This window comes from Ailuropoda melanoleuca, chromosome 4 (assembly GCF_002007445.2).
Source record: "Ailuropoda melanoleuca isolate Jingjing chromosome 4, ASM200744v2, whole genome shotgun sequence".
NCBI lineage: Eukaryota > Metazoa > Chordata > Mammalia > Carnivora > Ursidae > Ailuropoda > Ailuropoda melanoleuca.
In genome coordinates this window covers 5,202,679-5,217,819 of record NC_048221.1, presented here as the reverse complement: position 1 = coordinate 5,217,819, position 15,141 = coordinate 5,202,679, and the positions used below count along the sequence as shown (strand labels likewise).

The following is a 15,141-nucleotide window of genomic DNA, read 5'->3' as shown; positions in this document are numbered from 1 at the left end:
GGGGGTGGGGGTGGTGTGGGGGACGGCTGTGGAAGCTAGCCAGGGGGCAGAATGCGGTGAGAAACCCCCTAAAGGATCCATGCTCCTTTCCCTTCCCCAGACTGAGATGGCCTGGTGGGGGACCTGTTAGGGTTGACCCCTCTGTCCCCGAGCATGCTGCCCTGGGGAAGGTTCGTTGAGTGGACGATACAAGCGGCCCGCCGAGTGAGCGGATGAGGTGGCTGATGGGATATTTCTATGTGCTCCGTCTGCCCCTAGGGGGCAGCAGGTGCAGAGAAGGGGCCCTAACCCCGTCCTTCCTCTCCCAGGCCCAGCTCCCGACCCAGCAAGACCCGCAGAGCTGGCCCAGTCCTCTGGCCCCGTCCTCACCAGTTTGTTTTCAATGAGGTCGCAGACGACTTTGTTGTTGAAGTACTGGATGGGGGTCCAGCGGATGCCCTCCTGTACGTACTCCTCCTGGGGGCAGCAAAGCGGGCAGGGATGAGAGTGGGGGGTCTGGGCAAAGCTGTGGATGTTTCTAGAAAGCATTCTTCACAAGGGTGGGGGAAGGCAGTGTGGTGGATGTCTCCCCATATCTTCCCCTCTCATCACTTAGGACTGTCTCCAGTAACAAAGCCTGTTGCCCTGTGTGGGGCAGACTGGAAGTGCCACCCCTGACTGCCCTTGACCGCAGACAGACAGGAGCTGGTGGAAAAATATCCTGGCTCTGTTGCTTGGGGGGGGGGGCAACTCTGAGGTCTGTGCTACAGAGTGTCCCCCAGGGCTCAGCAGAAATTGGCCCCAATTGCCTGCAGCGTAATCTGCTCATCAATACACCCTATTCTGGCTTTCTTCTTCTTCTTTTTTTTTTTTTAAAGATTTTATTTATTTATTTTACAGAGATAGAGACAGCCAGCGAGAGAGGGAACACAAGCAAGGGGAGTGGGAGAGGAAGAAGCAGGCTCATAGCAGAGGAGCCTGATGTGGGGGCTCGATCCCACAACGCCGGGATCACGCCCTGAGCTGAAGGCAGACGCTTAACCGCTGTGCCACCCAGGCGCCCCATCTTCTTCTTTTTTTTTAAAGATTTATTTATTGGGCCGCCTGCGTGGCTCAGTTGGTTCAGGGTCTGCTTTCGGCTCAGGTCATGATCCTGGGGTCCTGGGATCGAGTCCTGCATCGGGCTCCTTGCTCAGTGAGGAGCCTGTCTCCCTCTGCCTGCTGCTCCCCCTGCTTGTGCTCGCTTTCTCTCTGACAAATAAATAAATAAATCTTTTATTTATTTGTCAGAGAGAGAGAGAGAGAGAGAGAGAGAGCATGAGTGAGTGGGGGGAGGGGCAGAGGGAGAGAGAATCCCAAACAGACTTCCCACTGAGCATGGAGCCCGATGTGGGGCTTGATCCTCGGACCCCGAGATCCTGACCTGAGCTGAAATCAAGAGTTGGATGCTTAACCGACTGAGCCACCCAGGTGCCCCCCAGACTTTAAAAATATATCTCCCACTTCCTCACTCTTTTCCTGATATTTGCCCTGAATCCTTTTCTCAGGCTCTGCTTCTGTGGGATGGGTTGGATGAAAACAGTAGGAATTTTTGTTCTTCTCTTGCATGGCTGTCTCCCTAGCACTGCAGCCAGTGCCTGGTACACAGCAGGTGCTCAATAAGTAATCACTGGAGGAATGACCGAGGAGGCTATGCCCCAGCACTTGTCAAAGCTTTAGAGGCAGGAAACTGCTTCCATAGGAAATTTCGTGGTGGGGTCTGGATGGCTCAGCAGAGAGAGGTGAGAATGGGAGGCTGGAGGGGGCTTCCCCTGCTTGCTCAGCAGCCTTCATGGTCCTGCCCCACCCCCGGTGTGCCCTCCCACCTGCTCAGCTTTCAGGGTGAGTTCGATGAAGATCTGCTGCAGCTTCTCGTTGACAAAGTTGATGCAGAACTGCTCAAAGCCGTTTTTCTGCCAAGGGAGGCCAAGGGTGCTGCCATCAGTGGGCTGATGCTGGAGCCTCCCGGGGCCACCGGGCCACCCCAGGAGGCCCAGGGAGGCAACGGGGTGTGGGCTGGGGAGCAGAGGCATACCTGGAAGATCTCGAAGCCATAGATGTCAAGCACACCAATACTGTACTCCTCCTGGGGCTTCTGCATAGCGCGGTTGATGGCCTGCAAGGTGGGCGGGGACAGTAGATGAGCGCCAGCTAGTCACTGTCTGTGTCTGCTCTTAACCACGTCCACAGGCTGTGTCCTCCGATGCCAGCTCCTCCCCTGCCGTTTCCAGCTCTCCGCCTGCCGCCCCCAGTCACCCGCATGAGAAATCCAAGTGTTAGAACATCCCGGTTCCTGCCTTGGGAGCCCGCTTTGCCTCTTAACCATTCTGCACCTCGATTTTCCCATCTTTAAAATGGGGGTAATAATGGCAACTACGCTGTAGGGCTTTATAAAGGCATTAAATTGGCGCGTGTAAAAACACTTAGAGCAGTAGTTGGCGGAGACTAAGCATTCTGTAAGGTTGGGTCCTACAGTATTGTCATCATGCTTGGCCTTGACCCGTCCCGTTCCCATCCACTCCCGTCCAGTGCATCACTTTGTCTTCCTGACAGCCCCCTCGTGGCTCTAAGTGCACCCACCTGTCTCCATCTGCACAGCCCCTACCCCAGTCCTGGAAGGTTCCAGCAGCCCCCTCCCTCCTGGTCTCCATGCCACAGCCAGATGGAGCCTCTTCCTAAATCTTCTGCCTGATCCCCTCCCGCCCCTGCTTGATGCCTCCCACTGCCGGGAATCGGTGAGGCGACAGCCAGGCCTGCCTTCCACACTTGGCTGGTCCAAGCCCAGGGTGCTCTGGGGTGGGGCCTCTCCCACTCCCTGGCCCCGGCCCCTCTCACCTCGACGAGAAAGTCAAAGAGACGGGCGTAGAGCCCCTTGGCCAGGGCATCGCGGGTATAGGCCGCCTGCTCCACGTTGAGGGTCACATCGATGGACTCGCTGCGTCCACCCCAGCGGCTGTCCATCTTGCGGCTGGTGAGCTTCTCCTGCAGCCGCCCGCTGTCGATGCCCAGCAGGTAGGCGGGAAAGGCCAGCACTGCCAGGGTTGGGGAGGAAAGAGAGCAGCCAGTTAGGCTCTTGGGCCTCCTGTGATGCTTCCATCGCTCTCCAGTGTGCCCAGGGAGGCCAGTATTGTCCCTGTGGGTTCTTACCCTCCTGGGGCCCAACGAGGAGGAAGCAGTTCACACCCGGAGACACCCCTCCAGCCCGCCCTCCCCAGCACCCACACTCACGGTCCACACTCTCCACCCGGGCGTAATTCCCGTCTTCACAGAAGCTGATGTTTCCCAGGTGCAAGATTCCCGCCACCAGCTGGAGGACCAGCTGCTGGACGTTGGGCGGGATCCCGATGACCTGCATGGCATTCTGCCGGCACAACGGGGGCAGAACCTATACCACCCATCTCCACCTCCGCCCTGCCCTCCTGGGTTAGGCTTCTGGGGCCGTAGCACAGACACATGGATCCCTGTCTTGCCTCTTGCACCCACTTGCTGTGTGACCAGAGGCAAGTCCCTGTCCCTCTCTGGGCCTCGGCTTTCTAGAGTGGTGGTCACTGCTCACCAAAGTCTCACTGAAGTCGCTCCGGTCGTCGGTGCCATCCACCTTGTAGGTGTCCGACTGGAGGTAGTAATAGTAGTCGGGGGTCATGAGCCCCAGGTTCTGCCGCTGCTCCTGGGAGGCTCCTTCCAGCAGCTGGAGGGCGAGCAATTCTCATGCAGCTGATGTCGGACTGGCACAGCGCTTGTGACCCCCTGGTCCTCGCTGTCCTGGGCTCCTGGACACCGACCCTCCCACTGTCTCCCCTTGGGCTCTCCCCCTGCCCCAGCCTCGCGGCCCCTTTCCGTGCACCTGGTAGTAGATGTGGAAGTTCCTCTCGTTTTCGTTCTGCATGACCACACGGGATTTCTCTAGCAGGAAGTTGGAGATCTTGCCCCCGTCTGGCTCCCCGCCACGGCTGAACTGGATCTCAAAGTACTTGCCCTGACGCCGAGAGAGCCAGGTGAGGTGCCCAGGGTCCCCCGGGGTGCAGGTTGGGGAGGAAATTGAGGATGGTCTTAGGAGACCGGCCTCTTGCCCCCCCTTGCTCACGTGACCTTGACTCTTCTCTCTCCACCTCCCACTTACACACTGGTTGCTCTCTGCATCAGCTCCTTCCCTCCGGCCTTTGTTTAAGCTTCTCCTTCTCTAATGATGCCAGCCCTCATCAGGGCATCCAGCCCCGTGCCTGGCTCATAGAAGTACCCCATTTTATTGACCACTTTCCTGTGGTCTTTCCACCACAGATCTTCCTGTGTGGTCTTTCGACCACAACACAGAGGCCTCTGTGACTCTGTGGGCTGCTGCTGGCTTCAGTGATCCTGACTGTCTCTCACAGGTGGTCTCTGAGCCCAGAGTGAGGGCCCCACAAGCCCCTTCTTTGGTCTCTGACAATATCTGGATTCTACTCTGGCCAGAGGTCGGAGGGCAGAGAAGGCCCCTTACTTTTTCCTTTCTGCCACTGTCAGTCAATGACGATACACATTCCATTATCCCACTACACAGACACCTGTAATACAAGATATATACCTTTTCTATTGTGCCATAAAATAATATAAAACATAATTACATTTTGGAGGTTCATCCATGGTTTTGTGTATATCAGTAGTTTGAAAATATATACTGTGTGATTCCATTTGTGTAAAGTTCTAGAACAGCTGAAACTAATCTATGGTGGAGAAAAAGAAAAAAGACCTAGAGGAGTGGTTGCTTCTGGGGTGAGGTGGGAATAGAGATTGACTGAAAAGGGAGGGAAATTTCTGGAGAGACGGTGATGTTCTGTGTGTTGATAAGGCTTTGGTTGCTTGCACAGATGCACGCATATTTCTCAACTCGGTGAATGGTCTACTGTAGATTTACGTGCTTTGCTATATGAAAATTTTACTTTAAAAGAAATGAAAGAGCACTGCAAATTTATATTGGACTATGATTAATGATCTGCATGCTGATGTGTTGGCAAAGCAGAAAGTATGGTGTCTGCAGGTTACTCTCTAGTTCATCAAAAAAAAAAAAAAGATGAATAGGGTCACCTGGATGGCTCAGTCGGTGGAACATGTGACTCTTAATCTCAGGGTTGTGAGTTCAAGCCCCACACTGGATATGGAGCTTACTTAAAAAAAATGGACAGATGGAGATATGATAAAGCAAGTATAGCAAAATGTTAACGATAGAATCTCGGAATGGGCAGCAGGTGTTCACTATACCATTCTTCCAATTTCTCTGTGTTTTAATTTTTTTTTAAGGTATGCCCCATGTCTGGTATGCAGCCCACTGCGGGGCCCGAACTCATGACCCTGAAATCAAGAGTCAGACACTCAACTGACTGAAACACCCAGGTGCCCCATTAAAAATTTTAATAATAAAATGTTGAGGAAAATACTTAACATATAATTACATGATAAATATGTTAGAAATAAAAATATAATTAATAATATTTAGGGGAATAAAAATCTTATTAGTGTATGGAATTTATTAAATCATTTCATGTGTAGGTATTGTACTGGAATTACTGAGGTCTGTGAGATGGGTATTAACATCATCCCCATTTCATGGATGAGAAAACAGGAGTTTCAGGAAGTTTAAGCTGCTGAAACATTGTTTGTTTGTTTGTTTCATCCAAGCCACAAATCTAAATAGTGACAGAATCAGACCGTAAATCCAGATCTGTTGACCTATTCTGTCTTCCATTAGGCTCAGCCCTAACACCTGACACAAAGAAGGAGCCCAAGAACAATTTGTTGAAAGAAAGAATGAATGAGAGAATACGTTGGGAACTGAACTGTGAATAGGAGCAGGGGTAGCATGGTCAGAGCCAGGGAAATATGTAAGAATGTTACACAGACAAGTCAAGGCTTCTATAGTTCAGCTGAGGGGGAAGTCTTTTTCAGAAGGACCATAAGCAGGAAGTGAGTCTCCCATGGAGGAGCAGGGAGTTCCTATGTTATTGGGAACGCAGGTGTGTGTGTGTGTGTGTGTGTGTGTATCAGTATGGAGGGAGCAGTTGCCCCAAGGCGGGGCTGCAGACTCACAAAGCGGCTGGAATTGTTGTTGCGCACAGTCTTGGCATTGCCGAAGGCCTCTAGCAGTGGGTTTGATTGCAGGATGATATCTTTCACGTGCTGGGGGCAGAGGCAGGTGGAGATGAGAAAAGGTCAGGACGAGGTAGGTGGTCTTGGGGGTTAATTACCGTGCTTCTGGGGAGACCCAGCCCGTCCTTCTGTTCTCCCCTCACCTGGACTTTCTCGCCCCCGCCAGACACCTTGGAGATGTAGCCCATGATGTATTTGGCTGCCACGGTCTTCCCAGCTCCACTCTCTCCACTGGGGGTGGGTGAGGGACAGAAGGATCAGCAGCCAGTGGGGAGGGAAGGTTGGAGGGGTGTAAGCGCCCTTTCTAGTGCCCATTCATTCATTCATTCATTCTCTACTGTGTGCTAGGCACTATACCAGGTTCTGGGGAAACAACAGTGAACAAGACAGATAGAAATCCCTGCTGTCTCAGAGCTGACTTTTAGAATGGACAGATGGGGGGCGCCTGGGTGGCAGCGGTTAAGTGTCTGCCTTCGGCTCAGGGCGTGATCCCAGCATTATGGGATCGAGCCCCACATCAGGCTCCTCCGCTATGAGCCTGCTTCTTCCTCTCCCACTCCCCCTGCTTGTGTTCCCTCTCTTGCTGGCTGTCTCTATCTCTGTCGAATAAATAAATAAAATCTTAAAAAAAAAAGAATGGACAGATGGACTATAACAGAATGAATGAATAAATATATAATGGGTCAGGGGGTGACAAGGAAAGTAAAGCAGGGCCAGGGGCAGAGAGGGGCAGTAAGGTTCTGTTTGGATCAGGAGTTCTGAGCAAAGCTCCCTAGGGTGGTGAGGCTGTTGTGGGGCCTGGGCAGGAGGGTGTGGGGCCCCCCCCACTGTGTACCTGATGATGACACACTGGTTCTCACAGTCAATGAGCATGTTGCGGTACATGTTGTCCGTGAGGGCATAGATGTGCGGGGGATTCTCGTACTGAGCCTGGTGGAGGAGGTCAGGTCTTAGCCCAGGGCTAGAGGCTGCGGGTCCTGGGGTGATGCTTCCCACCTGGCTCCAGTCTTACCGCGCCCTGGTAGAGGTCGATCTCGCGGTCAGTGAAGTAAGGCATCTGCTTGAAGGGGTTTACGGAGATGAGCACGGAGCCGATATAGGTCTGGGGTGCCGTTAAGGGCTGTGCGGTGTTCTGGCTGGCTTTGTTCTTCATGGGCCCCTGTACCCTAATCCTAATGCCCCGGGGCCTCCAGAGCCCCACTGCTCAGATCAAGAGATGGAGATACTCAGATGTGCCCCGGGTCTCTTAGGGAAAACACAGGGCTGGGTCCAGAAAGGAGAGACGGAATGTACTGCGGCTGAGCTACCTGGGGCCAAGAGAGTCATGAGGACCACAGCCGCCCCCAAGCAGAGCCCTGCTGTCACTCTGTCTGTCCCCTCCTCCCACTGGGGGCTCTCACTGCCCATCCCCACCCCTGCTCATTTGCTTAGGCGCCTGTCTGTCCCTTCCATGCCGCAGTCCCTCTGACACCCTTCCCTGCGTTCATCCTCGTGCCATCCCTCCACCCACTGGTCAGTCACCCTCCTGTCCCTCTCTCCACCATCTGCCCGCCCCCGCCCATGGCCCAGGGTACAAAGATGTAATCGTCCATGAAGCGCTTGCGGAGGTTGCCCACGATGGCGTCCTCAGTGATCTGGGGCAGCAACACCATGTCGTCCACGCCGCTCTGCTTTACGTTGTGGCTCTGCCAGTGGAAGCGCTCCTTGCTGCCCTGGGGTGGGGGTGGCCAGGTGGGAGTGAGCCCCTGCAGGGGCGGGGCATGGCGGGGCGGGGGGTGGTGGTGGTGCTGCTGCCTCAGTGCCCCCGCCTGGCTCACCTCCGTCCATTACCTCCTTCTGATTCTGCCTCACCTCAGCCACCTGCCGGCCTCCTTCCCCGATTTGGGGACACCAGGACAGGTGGGCAAGGTGGAGTCTGGACTCACCGCCCCAGAGGAAGGGGTTCTGTCCTCCCATCCCTCCACCTAGTGTCCCACTGTCATGGAGGAGACCACGATGCCAGGCCCAGGGAGGCAGAGTGTGCTTGAGGCTCTGGCAGCTGTGGGAGGGGAGAAGGGAGTCGGGGGAGGGTGGTTTGGGGGGTGTTGACTCACCCTCCTTCTCCCTTCTCCTTCAGACTCTGCCCCTCACTTCTCCAGCCCCGTCTCCCTGCCCAGGCCCTGGCTGAGTCCCTGACTTCTCCGCGGCATTTGACCTGCCGCCCATCCTTGCACCTCTAGCTGGCCTCCTTCCTCCTCCTCTCCTCCTCCCTCATGGTCACGCATCTTAGCCTGTCCTAGCTGTGACCTCTGTCCTCGGTGGCCAGCTAGTTGTCTGTTACTCTGCTCCTCTGCCCCCACAGCTTTCCCTTCTCATTTCCTCCCTCTTTTTTTTTTTTTTTTTTAAATCAGGTGAGGCTTTCCTTAGGCCCCTGGGAGGAGACTCAGATACAGGCTCCCCCCAAAGACCCCGCCTCCAGGAAGCCTGACTGGAATGTTTTCTTTTTCAGCCTGAGCTCATCAGTGCCTTGGACACTTAAACACAGTGGCTGTCTCAGGTGCACTGTGGTCAGCATACCCCTGCCATGGAGGAGTCTGGCAAACAGGTGAGTGTTGGGGGCCCGGAGCTTCCCTGGCAGGCATGCTCATGCCTACATAAGATGTCCCGCCTCTGGGAAGCCCCTCATTCTCAGACCAGGAGCTCTTGGAGGGCAGGGACTGGGACTGAGTCCTTTCTCTGCTCCAGAAGGGATGACCTCACAGATGAACAGGGAACAGGGGCAAAGAAAGAAACCCAGCTTCAGAGGAACACCCCAAGAGCAAAGGATGCTGGGAATCAAAGTCAAGTCCTCAAAGCTGACCAGTGTTTGCTGCACAGATGCCAGGGAAGGGAGATGGTGTGCTGGGCAGAGAGGACGCGGGCAGGCACAGAGCAGGAGGGGGGGGTGTAGGACAGATGTGGAGGAGAGGCCAGTCATCCCGGGGGACCCTGAGGATTTCCTGAGCAAGGGAGGTGCAAGGTCACATTCTGGACAGGCTGACAGCCAGAGCAGGGGTCATTGAGGAATGCCCACAGACATTAAGTGAAGCCAGTTTTTGGTGGGGGGTAGATCTGGGTTCCAGTCCAGGTGGGGTTACCCACACTGCTCTGAGCCTCAGTAGCCTCATTGATAAAGTGGGGGGAGCAGCGGCACTTTCCAAGGTTAATGGGAGGGGGTACATTGCCCTGGGGTCCAAAATCCAAAATGGGGTGAAGGGCTGGTTGGTGCTCCTCTCCGGTCCGAGGAGTTGTGAGGATGGGCCCGGGCAGAGGGGCCCTGGATGGAATTAACATTCACCAAGCGTCTGTGACGTGCTTGATGCAGGGGCCAGGAGTGAAGCCAGCATTATCAGCAGTCCTCACAGCAGAGTCTAGGGATGGAAACTGAGGCTCGAGAAGTGTTTGACACTTGACTACAGACCCAGCTCAATTGTCTCCAAGGGTGTGGGATTCGAGTCTGGACCCATCGCAAAGCCCAGGATCTTGTGTCTACATCCACCAGTGGCTGGGGCCCATGGGGTGTTTGGGCTGGGACTCGAAAGTCAAGAAGGGTTTTGGTCAAGAGCTGGGAGAAAAGGTGCGCCAGGCAGTGTGAACTGGCCAGACATGGGTGCAGAAGCAGGAGCCGAGAGCAGAGGAGGGAGCGTCTGTGGGGGGGTTAGGGCTCGAACCCCCTCAAGCTGCTTCCAGCCTGAGCCCATCAGACTGAGTTTTGCATGTGGCAAATCTGATCTCCTCACTCCAGGGCTGAGAACCCGTCTGTGGCTTCCTATCACGCTCCCAACCATCCATCCCACCAAAGATTCTGGGGCGCTTACTGTGTGCTGGTAACTTCGGCCCCCAGGGAAACAGTCTTTCAGTCCCTCACCTGGGCGCCTCCGAGCTTTGCTGATGTTCGGGCCTCTGTCAGAACACTCTGCCTGCCTGGTCCGTGCCAGTCTGGCCTTCACACTTGGCTCAGGTGACACTTCCTCTAAGAAGCCCTCCCCAGCCCTGGGCCAGGTGGAGATTCCCTCTGGACCCCCCCAGCCCCCAGGGCCCCTCACCACAGCCCTGTCCACATGCTGGACGCCCTGCATGTTGGGGGCAGCTTCTGGTGTTCAGGCTCCCAAGGGCAGGGGCTCGGACCATGCCTGGCTGCACGTCGCGTCAGGGCTCATTTGAATGACTGAGTGGAAGCGTGGGATGGCACATGAATGAATGGAGGGGAGGTCAACCAGGGCCAGGTCCTGAATGGCGTTGAATGCCAAGCAAAGGAACTCAGCCTTGATTATCAGCAGCTTGGAGGATTCTCAGCAGGGCTCCTGGGGACACTCTAAGAATTGTGGGAGCATTTCCGGTTGTCCTGGGAATGGGGGCTGGCTGGCATTTGGGCTGCAGGCACCAAATTGGCCCACAAGTTATCAGCCTGACCGCAGCCCCTGCTCCACCCCACCAGATGCTCATGTAAGTGACAAAACTGTTTATAATCATTGGAACCTAGGTTGGAATTCGATTTTATGTCTACACAGAGAAGCTAGGTGCGTTTTGCATGGCTGACACCCGCTCCTTCTTCCAGACTACCCTGTATCAAGGGAGATTTTAGTGTTATTCAGATCACACCAAGACTCGTTTAGCATTTTGGAAGCTCACGCTGCTCGTGGCGTTAGCGTGGCTGACATGTCACTCGGCATCAGCTCACTGAGATGCTCCTGTGTCCCAGCGTCAGCACCTGGGGGCTCCAGTGGGCATCCGTGGGCCACTGGCTCGACCATTTTCAGCTTTATGTGCCTGTTTTCTTCCCAGTGACGTTCTCCTCTGCATTACAGGAGATGACAGTGTTTTTGACCGATGGGAGTCGGTGTGTTTCACTGTCTGTGAATTTCAATTCAGGGTTTCGGGGGGGCCTGGCAATGGTCTGTTATAAGAAGGGGGTGCTGGGTGTGATGCACTGAGAACCCTGGGGTGCAGTGGGAAGGGTGGTGGGGAGGACAGAGCCGTGGAAGCAGCATTGTGCAGGGGTTGGAGAGGATGCCTACGACAGAGGCTGAGCGGGGCGTCAGCTGGGAGGTTGGAGGCAGCCAGGACCGGTGAGACCTGGAGGTGACAAGGGCCAGCTGGGAGAAGCAGGGAGCCATTGACCGGACCCCTGAGCTACTGAAGAGTGTCCAGCTCACCGGAGGCTCAGAGGGGCCCCTGTGGAGAGCACTGGAGACCTCATTCAGAAGTCAGATTGGGAGGTCAGAAGGTGTAGACAGGGAGTGAAGATGGCTTTCAGACAGTCTGGCTGAGAAGGGGAAGAGGGAAAGATGCTGTGGGAAGAGGAGGGGTCAGGGAGCAGGTTTCCTGTTTTCAAGATGGGGAGACCAGAGTGTGTTGGTGAGAAGAGAGGATGAAGTCTGGGAGCAAAGTGGTATCTGTCCTGGACTGGTGTCACTCAGGGGCTGTAGGCGGGGGTCTGCGCTTTCTCTGAGCCAACAGTTGGTCAGGAAGTGGGGGGCTGATAGGGGAGACAGGAAGTAGATCCTCTCTCTGAAGACCTCTGGGGGGTGGGGTTTCAGGTGGTAACTATGGTAACCAACAGCCATCATAACAATAGTTAACAGCCCACTGGCACTTACTGTGTGCCACGTGTGGTCTAGGCTTCCTCTGCAAATGACCTTATTTATCATGCTGGGATCATACTATGACTAGGTCCACTTTGTGGAAGAGAAAGCTACAGCACAGAGAGGTTCGTTGTCCTCTCCAAGGTCACACAGCAGGAAGGGAGGACCTGGGAGAGGATGGTAGAGACTGTCGCCCTTAGCCCGGTCTTCAGGTCAGAGGTGGCAGGGGTTGGTGCCTCAGATCAGATAAAGCGGGGGCCTTGAGACAAGATCAGTCCTGCCCAGAGTTTCCCCTGTGGGACAGTCTGGTCTCTACACTCCTGGGCCCCTCAAGCTGGGCTGAGGCTCAAGGCCACTTCCTTTCTCTGAGGTCAGAGGCCCTGATGCTGGCTGTGTCTGGCTGGTTCTCTTGGCCCCAAGGACTTGGTTCCTCTTCCTGTCCCTTCCTTTTTCTGCCAGCCAGCTGAGTGGCCCTCTGCCTCTTGCAGTCCCTGCCATGTCTCTCTGTGTCCTGCCCCCGGGGAACCTGGAACCTCCAGATCCGCTCCTCGCCCCCTGCGAGGACAAAGACCGTGGGTTGTTTGTGGTGGAAGGAGAGCGGGCGATGCGCGAGTGATTACAGTGTGTGGAAGGACAGTCAAGAATTCTGGCCTGGGACCAGTTGGGTGGCTTGACAGTTGACTATGTGACCCTGGGGAGGCCACCTCACTCCTCAAGCCTTGGTTTTCCCATCTGTAAAATGGATTCCATAATAAACCTCCTCCATTGGTTCTCTGAGAGGAGTCGGTGAGCCAGGGCAGAGAGGAGATGCACTCAGGAAATGGCAGCTGGTGACCCCAACAGCATTTAGTGCAAGTGATCGGTGTTCGACAGAGGATATAGGAGCTGGTGGATAGATGCTTGTTGAGGGAGTGAAGGGGTGAACGAGGTGCCATTGGAACGAGACTGCTGCCTCCTGCCCTGTGTCGTGAGTCCAGCTCCCTGTGGCCTCCAAGTCTCCATAGATCAAGTCGAAACTGAATTTGAGTCCCTTCCTTGGGGGTGGGGGTGCAATGAAGATGTTGTGGTCACAGCTGACCACAGGCCAAGTATGACTCAACCTGATGGGGCTCTTGTGAAAGAGAGTCAGGGCTGGGGTGGGAGGTGAGAGGTAGCTTCTAACTTTGGCTCTTCAGAGAGACTCCCCCCCCAGTCTCAGGCAGAGGGCATGGGGAGTGGAGCTGCCAGATCCAAATGTGGCTGGTGGGATGGGCAGCCTGGGGCATGTGGGGGTCAGCACCCCCAAGCCCCCACAACCCCTCATCTTGTGGGGGGGCAGGAGGTTGCAGGTCAAGGTGGCTGCTAAGAGCATGACCTTGGGAGTCCCTGAGTTGACATCCTCTGCCACTTTGGGGCTGTACGGCAGCTCACCTAACCTCCCTGGAAGGGAAGGTTATTTCCTCATCTGGAAATAGTGATGGCTATTTCCTCATCGGGAAAATGGGAACACTGAGGGCTGCAGGCCTCACGGGGCAGTTAGCCGTGCAGATTCAGTGAGGTCAGGCTTGGGAAGCGGAAACCCTAGCCGTCCTCACCATGCCCAGCAGCAGCAGCCTTAAGCTGGCTGGTCCCACAGGCTCAGGGTGCAAGGCCAGGGGGAGGGGTTGGATGAGGGTGCTTTTGCAATTTGCCCTAACTGCTCCGGCCTCCTTGCTCCTCGGTGCTGATGAGAAGAGCCCCAGACTGGAGAAAACAATGCAACGGCCACTTCCTTCCTCGTTGGGGTCCTGTGAGCTGTGGGCGCCAGCAGGGAGGAGATGTGAAGCTGCCATGGCAGCTGCTGCTGGGGCCAGCCCCCAGCTCCCCACCCCGGTGTGTCCCTGCAGCCTTGGTTCTGTCCTCCCCCAACTCAGTGGGGTTCTGGGGCCACACCTTGTGTCCCTGCACTGTGCAAAGAGCATCCTCACCTCCAAAGGCTCTTGAGGCCCCCCCTCTCTTGGGGGGAGGGCTCTCAGTTTCCTTTTGGCCTAACTAGAGGGGACAGGTGGGGACCCTTGTCCTTCTAGAGTCCTCCTCCCTAACTCTCTCTTGGCCAACAGCCTTCTCTGTCCATCCCCACGGCTGCTGCCTGTGGACCAAGCAGTCACATCACTGGTCTCCCCGCTTTATGTCTGTACTTTACAATCACCCTTACCCACACCCCCCCCAACAGCCACCAACTGGGGACAATGAATTGCTACCTTCACCCACCTCGCCGTCAAAGTCAAACAAAAACAGCTAACCCTCAGTACCAGCACCAGCGGTCAACGTCAAACAAACAGAAAAACAATGATGACTCACACCACCAATTTCCCTAGCATCACCCACCGCCATGACAACCACGCTCACGGTACTAGCTATCAACAACCACACATGACCAGCTGCCATGGAAGCAGCCATGCCAAAGCCAACATGGCCGACCAATAACATAAGATCACTACCATCACCGCCCACCTCCGAATGACAGCGACCACCAACTGCCATGGTTCCACGGATCAACCCTGGCAATGACCCACCACCGACCGCAAACATTCCACACTAGCTGGCACCAAAAGCAGCCATCACCACCACCAACACACCCACAAGAATCACAGTCACCGCCAACTTGCAACAAGAGACAGTGGTTCGACAACCATCGTTCGACAGCGACCGAGAATGAGTCACCTCCACCCACCGCCATCACTAACTCGAGCAATGAACGAGAATCACCCACAGTGATGGTTACTGTACAGAGTGCATAGTAGGTGCTCTGTAAAGCACTTTATGAGCGTGAATCTTTCCACACTCTTCCTGACACTCGTCATCTTCCCTCCAGGAAGCAATCAGCATCCCTAGATAGAAGTGTTAGCCTTGTGGAGGTCTGCTCTGTTTTCCCGTCTCCGGGGTCCTCTTGGGGGAGTGTCTCCCCTCCCACGCCCCATCGGCCAAGCAAATCATTGACTAAGCATTTCATATGGCTTCCTTGGGAGGGGTTGCTTTTCTTTCAAGTAGCAAATCATTTCCTGTGTTCTTTTGATCTGCCCATCTGAGCTCCTGAGCCCTCCTGGCTTAGCTCCTTCTTCGAATTCCCGTCCCAAGCCCAGAGCTCTAGCTGATGGTTTGGTTTGTGAATTACCCAGAGGGGTGCTTGGCCCGTGATGCCCAATGTATCATCGGCTTTCGGAAATCAGGAGAGGTTCTCGCTCACACTAACACAATCCTTGCCGCTTGGTCTACCGCCTGCCTCTTCCACCTTGGTCAGCTGCCTGCTGCAACTGCCAGGAAAGTTGTCACCACCGGCTCTGTGACTGTCCCGGCCACATGCTCTCACTGACAGACTGACAAGAAACGAAAGCTGAAGTGGCTTGCAGATGCTTGGAGCAGTGGGGGCAAATGTTCTAGC

General features: G+C 55.2%; 1 protein-coding gene across 1 annotated transcript in view; it reads right to left on the bottom strand.

The window, feature by feature from the left end:
• Window positions 1-15,141, bottom strand: part of MYO1F (myosin IF) — a 31,938-nt gene that overhangs the window by 15,844 nt on the left and 953 nt on the right. Inside the window, exons 2-13 of the mRNA XM_034660024.1 lie at window positions 7,713-7,850; window positions 7,151-7,240; window positions 6,974-7,068; window positions 6,282-6,369; window positions 6,079-6,168; window positions 3,863-3,994; window positions 3,575-3,706; window positions 3,247-3,379; window positions 2,854-3,050; window positions 2,054-2,134; window positions 1,845-1,931; window positions 130-456 (exon numbers count right to left, since the gene is read on the bottom strand). Coding sequence (XP_034515915.1) covers window positions 130-456; window positions 1,845-1,931; window positions 2,054-2,134; window positions 2,854-3,050; window positions 3,247-3,379; window positions 3,575-3,706; window positions 3,863-3,994; window positions 6,079-6,168; window positions 6,282-6,369; window positions 6,974-7,068; window positions 7,151-7,240; window positions 7,713-7,850 — 1,590 coding nt within the window. The remainder of the gene's footprint in view (window positions 1-129; window positions 457-1,844; window positions 1,932-2,053; window positions 2,135-2,853; window positions 3,051-3,246; window positions 3,380-3,574; window positions 3,707-3,862; window positions 3,995-6,078; window positions 6,169-6,281; window positions 6,370-6,973; window positions 7,069-7,150; window positions 7,241-7,712; window positions 7,851-15,141) is intronic.